This window comes from Amphibalanus amphitrite, unplaced genomic scaffold (genome assembly GCF_019059575.1).
Source record: "Amphibalanus amphitrite isolate SeventyFive unplaced genomic scaffold, NRLGWU_Aamphi_draft 001472F_arrow, whole genome shotgun sequence".
In the NCBI taxonomy this organism is placed as follows: domain Eukaryota; kingdom Metazoa; phylum Arthropoda; class Thecostraca; order Balanomorpha; family Balanidae; genus Amphibalanus; species Amphibalanus amphitrite.
The window spans coordinates 1-20,418 of record NW_024882965.1 but is presented as its reverse complement, the minus strand read 5'-3'; the positions used below and the strand labels follow the sequence as shown (position 1 = coordinate 20,418).

Here is a 20,418-nt window from a genome sequence, read left to right as displayed (position 1 = left end):
ACAAACACGGCGCGGGCGTTGACGCCTGCGACACAGTCTGCCGTTGTGATTTTGAGAGAATATTACTTGCGTTTAGATTACAACTATCCAACGCAATTTAATATCAGTGTTTCTAGCCCAATATATCCTTCGTTTGATATTTTTAAGGAGGAAAATCATTATTGTTTGAGTTGTACCTGAGCTAAGCAAATATGATCAAGAATCGAAGCCTTGCTGGAAAGTGGGCAATAGGCTTGTTTTCTCTCACATTAATTCTTGTAGTACTTGCTTTTTCAACTCAGAATTGGCTCGCCAGTGACGACCGTTTCTATGGCGCAAAGTTGGAGAAAATGGGATTGTGGGTTCATTGCTTCAGGAGCCTTACTGGCCCAAACGATCCCACGCAGCGTCTGTTCTTCAGTGGCTGTCGCTGGCTGTTTGATACCTACACAACAGGCTATGCTGAGATTCGAAGCCACTTAACACCTCGTAAGTATGAGGTTTATTTTCATTAGCATTAGACTGTGCATCTATTTGCACATAAACCTTTTCATGACATGTATTACAGAAAAGTATAAGTAGGTAGGTACCTTCCCAAATTGATTGTATACCTAATGATGGAAATGTATTGATTTTTTCAAAGCATGTGTGACTCGTGGAGTGGTTTGCTATTGCATAAATTCTACAACATGACTTCAATTAATCAGATAAACACCTAAGATGCCTACCTCCTCAGTAAACTTGGTTCATGGCTGTTCCTCAAGCCTGCTCCTGCTCAACTGATTATAATTCTCAAGTGTTTTGGGTATGATTTTTTGAATGCCGCATGCACATCTACAAATTACATATTTGTCAAACTGTATACACTTTGTGTGTCTTTTCAGCATTCTTCATAGCTGTGCAGATGTTCTACACCCTGACTTTCATGTGCACGGCAACAAGCGGAGTTCTGGTTCTGATGCTGATGTTTTGTATCGACGAGGACCGTGAAACGTGCTTCCTGAGAGTGATCGCCACTCTGATGGGACTGTCTGGTGAGCTCTCTGTCAGATACCAAGTTCTTGAAACTTGAATCAGAACATACCAACCAATTTCTCTGACAGAACATGCCAACACATATTTCTTGAATTATGATCACATATTGATTACATTTCACCAGCCATAGTTGAGATTGTCAGTATCTAAGTAACATAGGCTCTACTTTTGATTGGCTTCCTATCTACATATGTTAGTTGTCTTGTCATAGCCTCGACATAGCCTGGACACACTGGAGCATATGACTTACAAAGATTTTAATCAACCCCGTGTTCGCAGTCTCCCGGACGACGAAGATTCTACGTCGTCCGGCCAAAAGAGTTCGATAACCGCGGCCCAGCCCCCCCCCCGCCCCCCCCCCCCTCCCCCGAACTCGAACGGGATTGGCCGGACGGCGTAGAATCTTCGTCTCCGGGAGACTGTGAACGCGGGGCAAATTTCATAAACCAGCAACTTCATATTCAAGACATAGACAATTGATTGGCTGGATGAGCTGACACGAATTGGCCGGCTCGCACTGATATCGGGCGTGTTCCATTACAGGCATTTGCGGCACGTTGTCTGTGATCATATTCGGCGCCAGCGGTCGCAGCTACGAGTGGACCGCCGACAAACAGCACAACTATCTGTCCTGGAGCTACGGTCTAGGTAGGTGCTGCTGGCCCGACGGCCCAGCCTTCGTACTATTTAGGTATCGGGAACGGAGAATGACTCCACTCCACTGCATGTCCTCAGTCCTCTCCCCTGGTGTAGGTACATCAGTCGGTAGATCCAGTCAGCCTAATTGCTTTCTAACTCTTACGTGATATCCTATATCGGAAGTAAATGTTTTCTTAGCACTGATATCAACGTTTTGAAAAGTTGTTAGTGTCAGCACTTCCAGCAGCAGCTTTCCTTGGTCCTGGGAGGTTGCTTTTTTTAGTGGGATTCGAACCTACCTTTTGTAAGGTACGTTCAGAACTCTGCTCAATTTTCGCTAAATCCAAGTAAATGTGAAACTCTGCGACATTAGTTTGATTCGCTTGGTTGCTCCCTTGTTCAGCGGTTATTCACATTCCCTCTAAAAGCCTGATTGCGCCGTCAGTGACATATTATCCATAGGAACTCTGTGGGAGAGAGTGCATGAGCGAAGCAACTGGCTGGCAGGGCAGGCCGACGGAGGCAGCATCGTCGGTTGGGTCGGTCGATGACTCGTTGGCTGTCGTGTGACGTCACGTGACGTCATCACATGTGGACGGTGTTATCACTGCTCGCATTCCGTTGTTGCGAACAGACCGCTGGTGGCTGTGGGCGCTGAAATCGGCGTAAAAGTTAACAAACTAGCGCAAATGAAAACTATACTATAAATTGTTGACGTAGATATTTTAGACGGTGCGAGGTGTTATAAAGACAATCTTAGAGTTTTTGTTTTATTCGAGATGGTTGTGTTCAGGACGGCTTGAATGTTTTGAAAGACAGCTGAAAAAAAAACTATTAATTTGTAAGTCTAGTAAATGATAAAAGGTTTTGAAGCTTTTCGCGGAATAGCCTGCATAATTTACCTCGCCAGTTGCACACAATACCCATAGCGTCGCCTAACTACGTATAACCGGTGTCATTTTTTTTTTGTCTTCGTGACTCGTCCTCGACTGTAATTGCATAAAATCCAGCATCTTGCATGTTGTACTAACAGAGCAACGATAGGTGTCTCTCAATGATCCTCACCTTAATGCATCGCAGCATTGTAGATAACATGACGCTGCTGTCTTCTATACATCGTTTAGGCTTATATCCATGGTTGTGCTCGACTCAAAAAAATTTGCCGACTCGACTCAGCATTCAACTTCAGAAAGCCCTGACTCAATTCTGACTCAAACAAGGAGCTGATTTTTTCCCTTGACTCGACTCATGACTCAAGCGGCTCGATGAAAATATGAGTCGACTCAAACTTGACTCAAATTTTTTCGTTGAGTCAAGTTACTTGACTCAAAATTGACTCAGATAAAAAAGTCGTTGAGCGGGGGGGGGGGTGAAAAAAAATCCGGCAGCCAGGACTAAGTTGTTAAGCGGGGGGGGGGGGGGAATGAAAAGCTTATGTATATAGTTTCTGGAAAGTTGAGTCAGCTGACTCATGTTCCTAAATGTTTGACTCATCTCAATGTCAAAAGTTATTTTACTGACTCAACTCTGACTCAACTCAACGCCTTAATATTTTTGTCCGACTCAACTCTGACTCAACTCAACAGCTCAACATTTTATCCGACTCGACTCAAATCTGACTCATTTGAGTCAGAGTTGAGTCAAATTTCTGCCTCGACTCATGAGTCAAGCACAACCCTGCAGTTATATCATAAAGAACACGACCCAGCTAATTTGTACTGAGTAGCATCCAGTAACCCTATCGCTTTTCAGATGTGCATGTGGACCATTAACGTTGGCATGTGGCAGACAATGTATTATAATCGAGTATAACATGGTTTTGGTTCTGGGGGTCGAACCCGCGCCGATCGGGTCGCTGGATCAGCTGCTCAGCTGACGCGTCGGCTGCCCGCCAGGTGTTCTGGCCAGCTTCCTGGCCCTGTGCGACATGACGCTATTCCTGGTCGATGCCCGCATCAAGCAGCGTAAACTGGAGGGCCGCGGCTCCACCCGACCGAAAGTCAAGGATACAGAGATATAGTGGCGTTCCGGCCGCCACGGCAGAGGCTAACCATGTGCTGGCACGGTGAGAGGCTAACAGGCGAGGGGCTTGCTTACTAATGATGCTGCTGCCAAGGCGACAAAGGTATTCTGTAACCCATTACCACTGTGTGTAAATGACAATGTGCATGATTAATATGGGCTGTTTGCTAATTGTGTTTCGCTATTGCTAACAATGTAACATGCTTCTTGCTTTGGCTTCATAACCAATTTGGTCCTCAGGTAAACATAAGAGATGTCCCACGATATCTCTTATGCTGCTATTCAGTATTCACGTTCACGTACGCACATGGAATCAGTTTTGAATCTTTTACTCACTGAGTCACATACCTGCTCACTCACATGCTTACTCACTCACTCACTCACTCACTCACTCACTTATTCACTCGCTTACTTTGTCGTTAATTCATTCACTCACCCTCTGGCACTGACCCCCTCGCTCGTCTAGGCACTCACGTACTTATTCTCTCGTTCCCCCTCCTCACGCACTTTCTCATTTACTCATTCGCACTTAATCACTCACTGACCAGACACCAGCTCACTCTCACTCTCTCCCTTCTTCTTCGCGGCCATTTTTATTCATTCTTCTGTCTCTGCTATCCGATTCCATTTCCCTGTTTCCGGATCTGAGTTTCAGAAGGAGGATGCTCGGCCCCCGTTTCGCCCACTGTGCCTTTTTCCCTCACGATGAGTCACAGACTTCTCTATATATCCACAGACTTTTCCACAGGCTTCTCTATATTTAGAGAAGTTTGTGAATGAACTTGGTTAGGTGTTTGATCAGACACTGAATAAATGTCAGTGGTTTTGGCCATTCCCTCATGAGTCTGTCCCCTGGGAGACGTGTCCCATTGTGTGCGAGATGCTTCAATTCGTCTATTCAGCACACGACGCATGTTTCAGCCGTCCTCGCGGCGTTCCTGCAGCTCGTGCTCTGCGTACTGGTTATCAACGAGGTCAGAATCACAAGAAAGAAACACAGTCGCATGATGCCGCCGCAGCAGGCAGCAGAAGTGGATCTGTAATTGATACATCGCTACCCAGTGGCAATGTTAACAACTTCAGCTGCCGGCAGCGCCACCAGAGGCGCTCGTAATCGTGTTTGTTCTATGGTGAACATTGATATGTTCTGTTACGTGTACCGTGGTTCGGAGGAACTGATCTGTGGAAAGTGTATCGTTTTTATATGAATCTCTTTTGAAGATGAAGTCGTGATCTTACATTTAAAAGCCGACTTCCACTTCAGCTAAAGTTATCTAATTACCTGGATCGTCCGTCTGTTATCTCAACTCATAATTGAGCTCATATGTTACAACCTTTTGCATTGATCTTTGATTCTGTACCGTATTTAGAAGCAGCAAACTTGTAACTTGAAGGCTCGACGTTTTTTTTTTTTTTGTCTCGTTGACAAATGATGGGCATGCTGTTGTGAACGAGCGTTGTTGTTTGAAGCGCGCCGACCAGTCTTCCGTCCACAGCTGCAGAGCAACTGTCCGTCCAGATAACGAATCTCAGTGTACATTCCGCCGCTTTTTGCACACGTATCCGTCCGCATATGCTGCTGACAAACATCGCTGAAGGTTGCACTTACCGAAGCTGCGGTGTTTTCGTGAGATGCTGTACCTAAACGAGACGCACTGTCTAGCTTAGTACTCATAGTGTAATGAAGATTAGACGTTTTAGGTGCACCTGTTTGAAGTGGCAATCGCTTTATTCATCTCGCATGCGATATGCGTATTTTTCTATCGCATTGTAAGCTGGGATTGACGGCGATATTGCTCCTATTCGGGGCATGTGTTTATCCGCTTGTCTTTGTAAATATATTCCGCTGCATCGGAAACGCATGTATGAAAATTAATGCCATGATAATCGCATTCTCGTAGAATGTATATGAACATCGTAAAATGAAAAAAAGCGAAGACGATGCATCAATGTCGCATTTTCACAAATTTGAGCTACCTAAATATATTTACGTGCAAAACGAACATTTCGCTCGTTACGGGAATCACCGACTCTAGTCAAAGAGACGAAAACGCGACGGTCCAAGGGGCAGAAAAATGTGGAAATCATATTATTTCTAACAGATATACGCGGGAAAGGAATTTGGGTCGAAAGTAACCGTCATGAGCCATAGTATTCCATAAGGCATTACAAATCCGACAGGAAACCGCCGTACCAGGGGCGGATCCAGAAAATCTCCAAGGGAGGGGCCATTAGAAACCAGGAGGCCCCCCCCCCCATAATCCCACCTGTTGGAGGCCCCATCTTCCCACTTGTTGGGCCCCCCCCCCAAAAAAAAAACTGCGTCTATTGAGCTTATCTAGCTGTTCAGGCAACATCTCAACATCTGTGCAGGCTTGGAGGCCCTCTGTGCAGGTTAGGAGGCCCTGTAAAAGTGGTCATCTCTGTGAGTATAAGAGACCTCCAAGTTATGAAAAGCTTTACCAATCTTCTAACAAAGAAGTCTTCTCAGCTAGTCTTCTAAGAAATAACTAAGTGGGTAGGTTAAAAAAACTCATCGGATTTCGGCCACTTTATTTTCAGGAGGCCCCCTTTTCAGCTTTTTAACTTTTTATTTTATTTTTGAAAAAAAAAAATCGGCCAAGGTGGGGGGCCATGGCCCCCCCCCCCCTTGTATCCGCGCCTGCGCCGTACTGATTAACGTAGAGGCTATCCAGTCCATAAAGCTAGTTCTTTCAAAATAAAGATGAATTAATAATTCAGCATGGTTCTCACAGCCAGGACAGAAGTTACACTGTCCTTCTTACCACGTCTCTTTCTCATCGCGTGACGTCGACATGCCGGATCAGCAGATCCAGAAAGGCGGGCTCGGGCGCTGGGGGTCCCCGGGCATATACCCCATAGTTTTTTGTTTTTACAAATTCCAAACGCTTTTTGGCTTTTGATTCCTTATGCACTGCTGTGCGGTTTAGGTGGGTTTAGGACACCTTTTTCCTATAAAGGTGTTCTAACCCATGTTGCAAATTGCAATGCCTGACCGTAGACGTTACAAAACTTCCTCAGGCGGCGAACAGCGAGTACCGAACAGTAAATACGCTGTGCCGTATGCCCGGGTGCCCTACGGCACAGTCCGCCTTTCAGGCGACCACGACTCCGCGAATGTGGAGACTGCAGCTCCAACCAGGAACATGTCCGCGTCCCAAACAGATGAGATAGGGCTAGCTTTCTATGGATTATTGCAGTCACCGATCGCTTCAAGCGTTATCTGTATTTACTGCGCTGATACGTTACGGCCTCTTTGTGTTTTCACAGTCTTCGAGCCCATGATTATAAAGTGCTTAACCTTCGCCCCAGTGCAGTGGGGGGGAGGGCATATATGTTACCACCCTGCCGCGGTTTTACGTGTGAATAAAAAACCGCGGCGCGTAGCGCCGCGCCGCTTGGGGTAGCTTTTGGTACATCAATTTTGGACAATGTGTGAAATTTTTGACCCCAGGTCATGTCAGGTCAGGTCACCAGGTCAAGTTAACTGACCAAGCCTAAAAAAGTTTGTAATCCTCTCCAGCCTGCAGTGTTTGTCAGAAAGGTTTGAAACTTGATGGATTGCATGATGGTATGGGCGCCTACAATTTGTATATCTCGGATTTTTTATATCCGTGACCTAAGGTCAGGTCAGTGGCGTGACCTTTCCATTACCTATAAGTCAATGGAGAAAAACGAAAAGGCCTCTGGATCCGTGTTTACGCATAGGAACAGTCCAAATATTTCAGAATCACAATGATTTGGACCACCCGTGACGACCAAGGTGTCGTTTTTGCTGATAGCCTCTAGAAAGGTCATCCGAGGTCATTTGAGGCTACAAACAGATTTTTGCCAATAACTCTCGATTGGAAAGAGATAGAACGCTGGGGTTGGCCTCATTGTGTTTGTCTTGCCGAGACGCATCTAATGATATGCAACATGACCTTTTCCGGTCAGGTCATGACCTTGCCCTGAGGTCAAATTTTGAAGTTGACCTTTCAAGGTCAAACTATAGTTAATTCGACGCGTCTCGGCGAGAGGAACACGAATCTGGCAATAGAAATGTCGCGACTTTATTTATTCAAAAGTTATTGTCGAAAAATACTTTTCGTAAAAACAGGTATTTTTGGAGTTTTTGTCCTCTGGAAGCTAAACCGTTCATGACCTGAGGTCAATTTTGATGATGACCTCATCAAAAGAAGAGCTCAAAAGCTATCGATTGCTTTTCCATGCGTTTTTCTAGCTGTTAGTTCCTGAGATAAATGCATCAATTCTGAAAAATATGATGACATTTGGCAAATTTTGACCTTTGATGACCTCTAGTGACCCCAATATTGCTCTAAGATGAAAAAATGACCGAAATACTTTCAAACGTACGCATTGAGAGCTATCGACTGCTTTTTACCGCGTCTTTCTAGCCCTCTTAGTTTTTGAGTTAGAGGTGGGTGGTAACATATGCCCCCCCCCCCCCCACTAGGGCGAAGTTGGCCGAGACCGCCACTGGGGCGCGGGTTAATTAAATGTCTGATGAACAGATATGAATATCACTTATATTTTATACGCGGGCGCGGTGGCCGGTGCGGCGCGCCGTCGCGTCGGGGTACCTAATGTCAGCCCGACGTCCTTATTTCATTCTTCCATTCTACGGCACTGAAGTGGTGCCAATGGAACAAAAATACCTTTCTCAACAAATCAAATTACAGGTAGGTCACGAGCATGAACCGGGTATTGGTGGAAAACGACTGAAGCATTGAGGTAGGAGGTAGGTATTGTGGTAGGTAAAGCGCGCCATAAAACGTGGATCGGCAGGTAAACTGTAAAAAAAAAAAAAAAAACAAGCAGGACATGACGAAACAAAGCAACGACAATAACTGTATCTATCATCTGCGGTCAACCAGCCGTGCCCTAAAACAAGAGCGAGTCTCTCAGATTTGAGATTGAAGATAGCCTCTCATGTTCAGATCCGTTCGCCCCAACTCTGAACGCATGAGGAATTCCTGATAATCCTTAAAAGTTAATGATAATCATTTTCCTATAATCCTTGTAGAAAATCCGTCCTAACACGTAACCATTCGGCGTTTTCCACCTTGATGAATTACGCCAATCAAAAATGCATCTAAGCACGCAGGTCTAGTTATGTCAAATTCATCAGCATCTAATTGCATCGAAGGCACATTGTTGACCTAGAAATTAGAACGGTAGCCTTCCCTGATCGTCTTACTGATGAGCGCTCATTTCTATTTGACTTCTAAACTGTATTGCGATTACAATAGGAACGGAATATAAAGTCTAACGACAATGATATGTGGTTGTCGTTATGTCGATGTTGATGGTGTAAATTGTAATGATGTCGTTAGACTATTATTCCGTGCAATAAGTATCATTAGTTGTGTAGCCATCCGTGGTCACGCGTTCAACGCTGAATGTTCACACCTTCACCGGTTCAACAGCTCATAGCATGGTTTATTGTATCGCCTATAAACCCATTGCACAACACCCGTCACTCAATTTAAATATCGTAACAGCCAATCAATTGCCTATACATATAGCCGTGTGCTGGAGCCCATGCCCGATTACCCATTAGCTCCGTTTAGCCGCCATGAAGGCCCCATATCAGTCAGCTGGTGCCAGCGGGGTACGCCACCAGGTGATACCGGCTGCGTCACTTCATGGCCTCGAGGCCGTCTCTCTCCCTCTCCCTCCCTCCCTCCCTCTCTCTTTCTCTATCTCTCTACCAAGTCCCTTCCCTCTCTCTCCTCAGTTCTTTTTCCTTTTACTCTCATAAGTCATCTATCTGTTTCTTACTCTTTCGTTTTTCTCATTCTTGCTTTTCCAGTTATCGTTGTTTTGTTTTCTTACATTTCTATCTCCCCTTCTCCCTCAGTGTTCCCAGGACACACCCTTCTCGGAGGTGTTTAGCACTGACCTCGGTGACGGTGACAAGCCTCAGTCATTGCACAACACTGGGGATGGGTCCGGGGTGGGTGAAGTGGGGAGAGAGCGACCCCCCCCCCCCGAGCCCGAGGTGCCGGCGAGACGGCGGGACTGGCTCCCGGCAGACGTGGCTCCGACGTCGCTGAGATCGGTCGCTCCTTCAGCTCTCTCTCCCCGAGATCCGGTCAACATGAGGGTGCTGCTCGTTCTGGCCGGCCTGCTGGCCATCGCCTCCGCACAGAGTAAGTCCGCCGCCGCTCTGCCTCAGCGAACAGTTATAGGTGGAAAGTTGAAAGATGTCAAATACTGAATAGATTAATAGGCATAACATAAACTCAGTTATCTATAGTGATATCTCCCAACTCAAATGGTAACCTTTTCTATTTAAGCATCAAAACCATAGAGCGTTCGTATAATTTCATGTCACTCTATATTTTGTAGTTATTTGGAAGGAACTACGCTAAATATGACTGACAACAATGCAACCGCCCGATATTCACAATTGGTAAATGGGATCTGTCACATATTTACTGCCGACAACTTATACCAACAAAAGCAGTGTTTTTGCAGCCTGTTCATCAGAAACATTTTTAATGTTTTTCATTCTCTTTTTCCATTACCAACTTTAAAATAAATATTTATGTTACGGATAGAAATAGACGATGTCACAATGACCGCTAAAAATGCACCTTTTAATGTGGGAATTACAGTGGGTTCACGCAAATGTATGGTGTCGTAAGGCTTCCATTGCGTGAATGCGTTTAATGACACACTTTATAAACATCGTTCGATCTTGGATGAGATAGTAGAGATCTCATCCATGGCTTGATAATAAAAATAATATAAGTGGTTTTGCTTTGTTTTAACTATATACCTACATACAAAGTTATTCTTTAATCTCCGGTCAAGCTTATAAGCTAACCTTTGAGTGGTGAGCCTAGGCATCGTTTGGGTTGAACCTGAGCGCATAAGGACCTACGAGCATGTCATTTCGGCATATATATTTGTTACCCAAAACATGATATTTGTTGACAATGTGTGTCTGCCGTTGAGCTATGTGTCTAGTCCGTTGGTGACTACATCCTCGACACTATTGTCTGTGCCGTTGGTGACTGCGTCCTCGACAGGGGGCGGCGGTATCGGCGGTCTCCTGCAGAACCTGGCCGGAGGGTTCATCGGTCAGCTGGGCGGTCAGGGTCAGACGCAAGGTCAGGGTCAGCCCCCGGCAGAGGTCGGGGCGCAGGGCAATAACGGCCTCTACCTCCCACCCAGCGCGGCCGGTAAATAACAATAACAGCGCCTCGGGCGCAGCATGTGCTCCAATCTATCTATATTAGCGAGCAGCGACCAACACCTGCGTCCGTCCGTCCGACTGGATCTTCGGCAACTGGAGAGCGCTGGCTCGGAGTCCGTCCCGTCTTCGTCGCGTTATATCCGTTTGGCGAGGCTTGCATGAATACTAGCGGCGCGGTACGCTGATTGGCATGAATGCTCTCCGAGAACATAATTAAAGCTCGTACCTACAGACTGGTTGATTGGATCTGCAGATCTCTCTCCGTTGGCAGCCTGTGGTATCGGGATGAAGGATTCGCATCAGGTGACAATAAACTGGCTGGATTGCTCGAATCTATTTCATATGGCCCTCCATACTCTGGCTTGTTTGGTGGATGCTGCTTCTCCTTATGCATGTAGCACTACTTACTGAGGTGCATGGTTGTTGCGGTTATATACTCAGCTTTGGTTGTGGCTGATGCATGCAAAGATCAGCAATAATTCAGCAATCAGAAACTTTTCTTTGCACTTCTTAAATGCATAGCGCTCTGGTACGGTTGTAATCGCATGATTAACATTGCCTTCCATGTAAATATGTAGGTACTGTATGTATATATTTGTGTTGTACAGTTTGCTATTGTTTCCCTTGCTATTCACGTACTTTCAAGTTGCAACGTCGAGCCATCCTCTTCAAGAGATTACTCGAGTCGTATGAGCTGCCCACCATTGCACATATATCTCTCGTCTGCAGAGACCCCTCAAGTTGAAGCTTTCACTCTTCTCTGATGAGGCTGTAAATATGCATTGCCGTCTGCTCCTTCCTGGTTTTTATGTGCTAGTAGTTCGTGCGCATGACGTGTAAACGACAGTGACGTATCCAGGTAGCTCTCTCGCCACTTTCATTGTGTTCGACTAAAAGAAAAAAACATATTGATTACCTGCAACTAATTTCGTAAGCAACAAATAGTCAAACAAAGGCGCTTCTAGTGAAAACTTTCTTTACCAGCCGTCAATCGATCTCGTGGCATTTATATAAAGCTGGATACGTCACTGTCTGGGCTCACCCCGACCCTGCCAGATTCTGAACCGCCTCCTGGTCGGGGTGGTTACAGGCACCAGCCCGACGGCGGTCCCCGAGCCGACCCGCGGCCCGGCCCAGTGCTTCCCCGGCCAGCGGTTCCAGAAGGGCTGCAACACGTGCACCTGCATCAACGGCAACATCGCCTGCACCGAGCTGGACTGCGAGGACCGTCCGAAGGAGGAGCGCTGCCGCGAGGGCCAGCAGGTGCAGCAGCAGTGCAACACCTGTACCTGTCGCGACGGCCACTTCGAGTGCACCGACCGCTTCTGCCTCGGCAGCGGAGGCAACGGCGGCAGCCAGCAGGTCAACGGGGGCTTTTGTCGCGCCGGCGAGTCCTTCCGTCAGGACTGCAACACCTGTAACTGCGTCAACGGCAGGTTCGCCTGCACGTTCCGCGCTTGTCCCGGAGGTGGCGGCAGTCAGCAGGTGAACGGAGGCTTCTGTCAACCAGGCGAATCTTTCCAGCAGGACTGCAACACCTGCAGCTGCCGCAACGGCAGGTTCGCCTGCACGCGCCGCGCCTGCGGGGAAAGCCAGCTGGTCAACGGAGGCCAGTGCAGAGCCGGGGAGTCCTTCCAGCAAGATTGCAACACTTGCAACTGCATCAACGGTCGATTCGCCTGCACCTTCCGTGCTTGTCCCGGAAACGGTGGAAGCGAACAAGTCAACGGAGGCCAGTGCAGAGCCGGAGAATCATTCCAGCAAGATTGCAACACTTGCAACTGCATCAACGGCAGGTTCGCCTGCACCTTCCGTGCTTGTCCCGGAAACGGTGGAAGCGAGCAAGTCAACGGAGGCCAGTGCAGAGCCGGGGAGTCCTTCCAGCAAGATTGCAACACCTGCAACTGCATCAACGGCAGGTTCGCTTGCACGTTCCGTCTTTGTCCTGGAGGTGGCGGCAGCGAACAGGTAAATGGAGGTTTCTGCCAGGCCGGAGAATCTTTCCAGCAGGACTGTAACAGGTGCAACTGCATCAACGGCAGGTTCGCCTGCACGCGTCGCCTGTGCCCGGGTCAGGGCGGCAGCGGCGGCGGCAGCAGCAGCGGCGGTTTCGGTCAGCTGGGTCCCCTTGGACAGCTCGGTCAGCTGGGACAGCTCTTCGGCGGCCGGTAGACGATCATACCGAGATAGCTGGGTCAGCTCTTCGGCGGCCGGTAGACGCCTCGTACCGAGCTGAGTACTCATTCGGTCAATGACAGATTGGAAGAAGAAACAACATAGAACTGACCACCAGATCGATGAAGATACGCGCGAGTACGGCAGCGTGTGCACTGTGCATCATTCTCACCCCTTCGCCTTGTATGTACAAATGCTCTTGTCTACTAACAAAAACGCTCTGTTGTAAATACTGTTTGCCTGTGTTATGCACGCTCTTAGGGTTTCGCTCGTATATTTCGTCCGGGAATGTAAAATCGTTTTCAATCAGGGAAGCCCAGCGATTCGTATTTAGTTAGCACGGCTATTTCTCGAATATCTTCCTGGTGCGTCGTCGGAAAGTCTCACATTGCTATGATAAGCACATCTCTCATCAAGTATCGAATCGGTTTCCTGTCGTAGCTTTGAAAAAGGTGCTTGCAAATTGGTCGCGATTTCACTTATTCAAGACAGTTGATTGGAGACATGTTTAGCGGAGAGAACTCAGGCGTATGACTGTAATTTCAAAGAGTAGAAAGTCAGATATGCGTGACTTTGCGTCTCTCGCGATTATTTATTCTATTTATTTTGACGTGTGAGTGTGACTGGTTAGAAACTTTATCTTATTTCTGTGTAAAAATACATTTAACACTGCAATATATCCCTGTTGAGTGTTTAGGATCCACGGTAAGCTCCATTACCTCGAAGTGACAAGGGAACCATAACCAACAGAACGTCTCGCAGCCTACAAAGCTACCCACCGTGGTCGGTCACCCAACAGATAACTTCTAACCGAGTCACCCATCAGTGGCGGATCCAGGGGGGGTGGGTGGCAAAATGGGCATTTGCCCCCCCCCCAAACGGCATGATTTTAACATTACGCCTATGGACGATGCATGGAAAGAATCGATAAATTTTTATGGTTTGCCCCCCCCCCCCCAAACCTCTGAGCTGGATCCGCCTCTGTCACCCATCCATTTCACGTGTCAGATAGCTGGACCACAGACTACAATTACGAATCATATAAACGGTTTGGCCGTCAAAAGCCTAGAACCTCTGAATCACCGCTTGGTGCAGGGAAGGGGCAGACTACGGGCTATGTCCGGCCGCGGCGCCTTACGCAACTGTTAGCCGGGGGCGGGCCAATTCCATGGGGACCGTGCTCTGAACCAAGGTCACCCAGCCAGCCGGGGTGCCCGCGGCGGTACGTTCCGGGGAGCAGCGGCAGCAGCTGGTGAAATAGGTCACCGGTCCGGCTGCACGCACATCGACCTGCTCCGGGGGCGCAGCAGACCCGCCCGGTACTCTGCCTCGTATGGCTCTCAGTGCCCTCTGGCTCCCTCTGCAGGATGACCTCCCTCTGTGTGAAGGTTGAAGGGACCGCTGACATGCGATGCGATCAGTTGGGTTGTTTGTCGGTGTGTCGTTTCCGTGTCCTATATCACAGGATGTCGTGCAGTGACGATCGGGTGGATACGGAGGCACCAGAGCCTGTCGTGAATAATGATTTCCGTGTGCGTCCGATGAAAGAGTCGCCATTCGCAATGGCTGGTAGGTATCATTAACGTGAGACAGCACTGTTGTCGCTGATTGATTTCATTTCGGTGCCCAAAATCGCTACATAACGTGCGCCACACACATTAATTAATTAGCCTAGTCCACGAAAATAAGATCTTTGGCATTTGTTGCCCGACCGTTTTGCTTAAAAGTTTAACACGTTGAGTAATAGGTATCATTTACCCAAAGTAACTGCGTTACTTTTTGTCCACCGTTTCGTTATTAATGGGCTGTCCGAGTCCGGTAAGAACACCACGCGACTATATACGTGACCTCCCGTTATCGGCTCCGAACTGCCGAGTCACGGCACTCTGCCCTCGGTCGGTTAGACCGAGACTGTCTGTGACGACAGGTGGTTCAGTGTGGGGAGGGGAGGGAGGAGGGCCTGAGCCGGCTGGTCAGGGTCGATTGGCTACAACGTCGGTCACACCCACTCTCCCACCAGCCCGTCCCGAGGTGTGGCACATGTAGACACACATCACCCGCGCCTTGGATGAGCTCCTTCTTCACCTGTCACCGCCACCTGTCACCTGACATTGGTGACATTTGAGAGCGATTGGTGACAGCTCACAGTGCAGTAAGCATGAGCGTATTTCGTTGCTGACTGGTCCCACCGACTGCCGCCTCAAGCGGTAACCGTCTCGCTCGTTTCAGACGAGGGAATTGGACCGGCGTGCTTTCCCGTATACGACTGTCCTGAGAGCTGCCTGCGGCCCACCGGACCAAGAGGATGCCCCGAGTGTGGGCCCTGCAACAATGGAGGTGCCAACATCAGTCCCTCCTGTCCGGAGATCACATGCTCGGCCCAATGTCCGAGAATCATCGGAGCGACCGGCTGTCCTGAATGTGGCCCCTGCAACAATGGAGGTGCAAATATCAGACCCTCCTGCCCGGAAATCAAATGTTCAGCTCAATGTCCCAGGATCATCGGAGCGACCGGCTGTCCTGAATGTGGTCCGTGTAACAATTAAGGTGCAAACATCAGTCCCTCCTGCCCGGAGGTTAGATGCTCGGCCCAATGTCCAAGGATCATCGGAGCCAACGGCTGTCCTGAATGTGGCCCGTGCAACAATGGAGGTGCCAACATCAGTCCCTCCTGCCCAGAGGTTAGATGTTCGGCCCAATGTCCGAGGATCATCGGAGCGAACGGCTGCCCTGAATGTGGCCCCTGCAACAATGGAGGTGCCAACATCAGTCCCTCCTGCCCGGAGGTTAGATGTTCGGCCCAATGTCCGAGAATCATCGGAGCGACCGGCTGTCCTGAATGTGGGCCGTGCAACAATGGAGGTGCCAACATCAGTCCCTCTTGCCCGGAGGTTAGATGTTCGGCCCAATGTCCGAGGATCATCGGGGCCACTGGTTGTCCTGAATGTGGCCCCTGTTCGGGAGAGAGCGGCGGTGGAATCGGTCCGGCCTGTCCGCCGCCCCCGCAGTGTCCCCGCCGGCCCGGCTGCAGCCTGGTGCCGGACGCCAGCGGGTGCCAGAGGTGCAGCTGCGACATCGGGCCCGTCACCGGCATCTCCACGGGCTACTGAAGGCTATAGCTTTCGACAGCGGCCACTATAACGCTGCCTGTGTCAGCAGTGACACAGCCAAGTGCCAAGACCAGCTACTGACGAGGAAGCCCACGTGAATATACGTTTAGAACTGAGGCCAACACCATGACCAGTTGGAGAAAGACATGGAAGAAAAAGGCGGTGCCGTGGTGATGAGGCATTAACCGTGATCACAAGTCGTATCAATATCATTTCCTCAAAGTGACAACGTTAGGGACATTAACTATTTATTAGGCTGTATCATGAATGAGATAATTGTCTCATCCATGGCTGTATCACCGGGTGTAACGGGCATTTGTGCGAAAGAAACTTACTAATTAGAAGGTAGTCCCGACTTCGAACGAGAAAGAAAACTAATGTTCTGTTGGGTTGAATGCTAGCGAGTAAGGATAGTTTGATAGACAGAAAGATGGCTTTTATTTCAGCCAATTCATTTTGTATTGGACCATTGTGACAATACATACGGTTGCTGATATATAAATAGTCTGCCTTGCGACAGATGTCCGGATGATTTATAAAACGAAATACTTCAATCGGCAAATTACCGACCACTGATAACGTCTACCGATAGCACCAATTCATGAGAATAAGAAGGTGATTAGGAAGATGATTAGTTTGTTTTATAATCACGGAATGGGTAAGTTAGGTACTAGGTAGAACCTAACCGTGACACAAATGACGCTCGTTCTTCCTCAAGTAATGATCACTACTTGTACCAAGAAAAACAGGACTGCTCGACAACGAAATCGGACGATGGTCATCAACCATTTTCAGCTCAACAAACATGAAAGCTAACAAATGGCACACAAAATTTTATCCGATAAAGAAGAATCAAACAATGCATTATAATGACATTAAGTTTCTGGTGCATCTACACGATTCTGGTTTCCATTAGAAAACGTAGGTAGGCATATCGATTTCACTTCTGTGACTAATAACGCTTAGTTTCCTCGTCCATAAACATAAACTCCACCTAAAAAGACAGCAAGCATCGAGACAAATAAGCAATTTGTACATTTCAAGTCCACTTTGTCGCTGCCCAGGGCCACCGTAACCTCTCTGTGTATCTATGGCCTTCCTTTCAGGGCGGTGTCGGCGTCCGTGGTACCCGTCCAACTACAGGTGTCCCCCGGACTGCGGGGTGCGAGAGGACAGCAGGGGCTGTATCCAATGCACCTGTGGAGCCGAGCCAATCAAACCGCCTCGTACGTACACATATGTACACGGCGCAACTACGCCGCCCACACAATTATTCTGTAATTTGATCATTGCAATGTTATTATCGTATTAAAGTTAAATTATTATCTTTATTAGGTACAGGCAATATATAGTCAGATATTAAGATTCCAGACGCAAAATGTGATGTATAATCAAGCGGACTCCGTGAAAAATTGTTCAGCTGATGGTCCGTGTCATGTATTAAACGATTAATACGCTGAACGAAGATTGAACGGTGTTAAATGCTATTGACACAGCGCTGGCTCTTTCAGGCGAGTGCCGTCGGCCGTGGTACCCCTCCGACTACAGATGTCCCGCCGACTGCGGGGAAAGACGGGACAACAAGGGCTGCATTCAGTGCACCTGCGGAGCCACGCCCCAAAAGCCAATCGGTCCGCCAGGTAAATAATGAGAGCAATGATAATCATACAGCAATCAGCTGAAAAGTTGGACTGAGGAAAACAAGTGTTAACAACAACACTTTTGCTTCTCAGCAGCGCAATAGTCCTTTCACCTAGATACATTCCTTTCCAGATACGTCCCTTTCATTTTTTTTCAACTGCGAAATCATTTTAAGTTTTAATGGGTATTAAGTTCTGTTATTTAATACTAATCGACCATTCTCCGTTTCAGCGGCATTTTAAAAGAACATTCGTTTTTGCATTTTACCAGAAAATGTATGACCGATGGTGGTGGCATCCCCAGGATTACCACAAGCAGGGTTCCAAAGATTACCGGTCTTGTGTTTTTCAGCTCCAGCTCCGTGTACGGCGCCGTGGTACCCGTCCGACTACAGGTGTCCTGCCGACTGCGGAAAGCGACAGGACAACAGGGGCTGCATCCAGTGCACGTGCGGAGCGACACCTCAGAGGCCGGGACCAGTGGGACCGCCGGGTATGTACGCATGTAAACGACATGTTGCAAGTCTCGACGCTGTCACATAATCTTCTTCCTCCTTTACTTTAATACGCACAACCTTGAAATGTTTATCTTTATATTACCCACCAGTCATTGTACTGCGCTTTCATCGTTGGCTTGCCTGCCATGAATACATACCGAACAGACTGCAATAAGTGATAGAAGACTAACCCCCAATATCCGCAGAAGACTGCATTACCGCATAGAAAGGTATCATTCACGCGACTCAAACACGAGTCCACCCACACCATTGATCATTCACTCATGAGTCATACAGAAAAGAGACACTTTCGCAAAGTGGTTGCATCACTCCAAGCCAGTCACTCTCGCATCATGTGAAGTTTTATGAGCTGCATCTTCTGTGACAGTGTCTGTTCTTGTGACTGACAGTTCTCACTCCAGTTCCAGCTCAATGCACCGCGCCGTGGTACCCGTCCGACTACAGGTGTCCTGCCGACTGCGGAAAGCGACAGGACAACAGGGGCTGCATCCAGTGCACGTGCGGGGCCACACCTCAGCGGCCGGGAGGAGTGGGGCCGCCGGTTCCTCCGGGACCGTCCGACCGCTGCTACCCGCCGAGCTACGTGTGTCCGGCCTTCTGCAACAGCCTAGTCACCGGTGTCGGCTGCCTGAGCTGCGCGTGCGGCGCCGAGCCGCAGCCGCCGCCGCCGCCACCCCAGTGTCCGCCGCTCGGCTGTCCCCCTGCCTGTGTCATTCCGGCCGGCCCGGGCGGCGGCTGTCCCCGATGCGGCCCGTGCGGCGGTGGAATCGGTCCGGCCTGTCCTCCGCCCCCGCAGTGTCCCCGCCGGCCCGGCTGCAACCTGGTGCCGGAAGCCAACGGGTGCCAGAGGTGCAGCTGCACACCCATCCGTACCCCCACGGGCTATAACGGATAAAGGGAGCGACCCGCCGTCGTCGGTACTGTTCACATCCATACCAGACCGACTTTCCATTGATAAGAGCGATCAGCGCGACACTGAACGACTATGTGCAGTACTCGTCCGTGATATGATGGGCATTATCACTCTAGGCAGATATTTCTTCTTGGATACCTAGAATAGACACGCATCGATTGTGAAGGAATCGAATGATTTTCAGAATAAACATGTTGGTGGTGATAGAACAGCGTACAATGGTTCTGGGTTATTTGTTTAGAAATACATATCTTGAAGAATATCCTTCGCTTTGGATCATCTCTTATCAACGAATGAGCATCATACGATTAACCCGCGCCAAGCCGAGAAGGGTTGAAGGGCGTTCCGGCACCCCTTGTATTTTTTCGCAGATATCGAAAAAACGACCGCCGTTTTTGATACACCTGTCCATGCATCTTTTCCACACATGTTTGAAAATTTCAGACTCAGGTACTAAAAGGTCAGACCACCAGGTCACTTAAAGTGGCCTCACCTCACAAAAGTTAGAATCATCGTCATAGCTTCACCGAATGAACGATCGCCTTGAAACTTTCAGCCATTGATAAGAGTAACAATATCCACCAGTATAACGCCTTTTGGGGCGACTAACGGAGCGAGCGAGAGGGTGGGCCTTGCACGTGCGAAATTGCGAGGGGGTACCTCCAACTGACTTGTGCATGGCACCCTACTAACCGGTCTCTAGCGATGTGCCAAATTTGGGCACAATCGGCCTAGCCGTTCTCGAGATCTGGAAGCGGCACCCTGCACGTGCGCACGTGCAAAATGGGTCCCAACGACTTGTGCACGGCACCCTCTAACCGGTCCCTAACTGTGTACCAAATTTGAGGGTAATTGGTCGAGCCGTTCTCGAAATCTGGAAACGACCCCTGCACGTGCGCACGTGCAGCAGCGCCCCAACTCTGGCATGGATATGCAGTGCCTAGTGGGTGCCTACCTACATGCCAACTTTCAGCGCAATCGGCCAAGTAGTTACCGAGATATGCAACAATTACAAACGGACACCTCTTCGTTTTGCACGTGGCACGTGCAAATGGGGTCACCAACATGCATCAGGAAAGTCCAAATTGGTAGAAGGAATGAAGCTACCCACAAAAATTACCGCGTGTAAATCGGTCAAGTGGTTTGCTGAGATATAAGC

The 20,418-nt window shown here is 48.6% G+C and overlaps 2 protein-coding genes and 1 long non-coding RNA gene across 5 annotated transcripts; all 3 read left to right on the top strand.

Moving 5' to 3' along the window:
* The first annotated feature begins 5 nt into the window (after positions 1 to 5).
* On the top strand, positions 6 to 5,021 carry LOC122373281. 2 transcript variants are annotated; one of them, XR_006255019.1, is made up of 5 exons: positions 6 to 468; positions 864 to 1,013; positions 1,558 to 1,662; positions 3,549 to 3,718; positions 4,597 to 5,021. It is a non-coding gene; the product is annotated as an uncharacterized LOC122373281 (long non-coding RNA). The 2 variants fall into 2 exon arrangements; XR_006255020.1 differs by lacking the exon at positions 3,549 to 3,718 and having other exon boundaries at positions 20 to 468.
* A 4,707-nt stretch (positions 5,022 to 9,728) lies between these two features.
* Positions 9,729 to 13,755, top strand: LOC122373286 (kielin/chordin-like protein). Of its 2 annotated transcripts, none has more exons than XM_043351212.1 (3): positions 9,729 to 9,851; positions 10,737 to 10,817; positions 11,994 to 13,755. In XM_043351212.1, exons 1-3 carry the CDS (start codon positions 9,800 to 9,802, stop codon positions 13,073 to 13,075), a joined length of 1,215 nt encoding a protein of 404 aa, XP_043207147.1. In that variant the 5' UTR covers positions 9,729 to 9,799; the 3' UTR covers positions 13,076 to 13,755. The 2 variants fall into 2 exon arrangements, with proteins under 2 accessions (XP_043207147.1, XP_043207146.1); XM_043351211.1 differs by having other exon boundaries at positions 9,736 to 9,851; positions 10,737 to 10,889.
* Positions 13,756 to 16,842: 3,087 nt separating this feature from the next.
* LOC122373285 (basic proline-rich protein-like) lies at positions 16,843 to 19,195 on the top strand (the record flags this gene model as incomplete). The annotated part of the gene is made up of 4 exons (XM_043351210.1): positions 16,843 to 16,846; positions 17,295 to 17,414; positions 17,700 to 17,828; positions 18,754 to 19,195. Coding segments are annotated over exons 1-4 (695 nt in total), but the record flags the coding sequence as incomplete, so codon positions are not given.
* Between the last annotated feature and the right edge of the window lie 1,223 nt (positions 19,196 to 20,418).

Coding starts and splice junctions, on each gene's coding strand:
- LOC122373286 (XM_043351211.1), top strand. CDS start 9,800: ATGAGGGTGCTGCTCGTTCTGGCCGGCCTGCTGGCCATCGCCTCCGCA. Junction 9,852..10,736: donor GGCCATCGCCTCCGCACAGA/GTAAGTCCGCCG, acceptor CGTCCTCGACAG/GGGGCGGCGGTATCGGCGGT. Junction 10,890..11,993: donor CCTCCCACCCAGCGCGGCCG/GTAAATAACAAT, acceptor GGGTGGTTACAG/GCACCAGCCCGACGGCGGTC.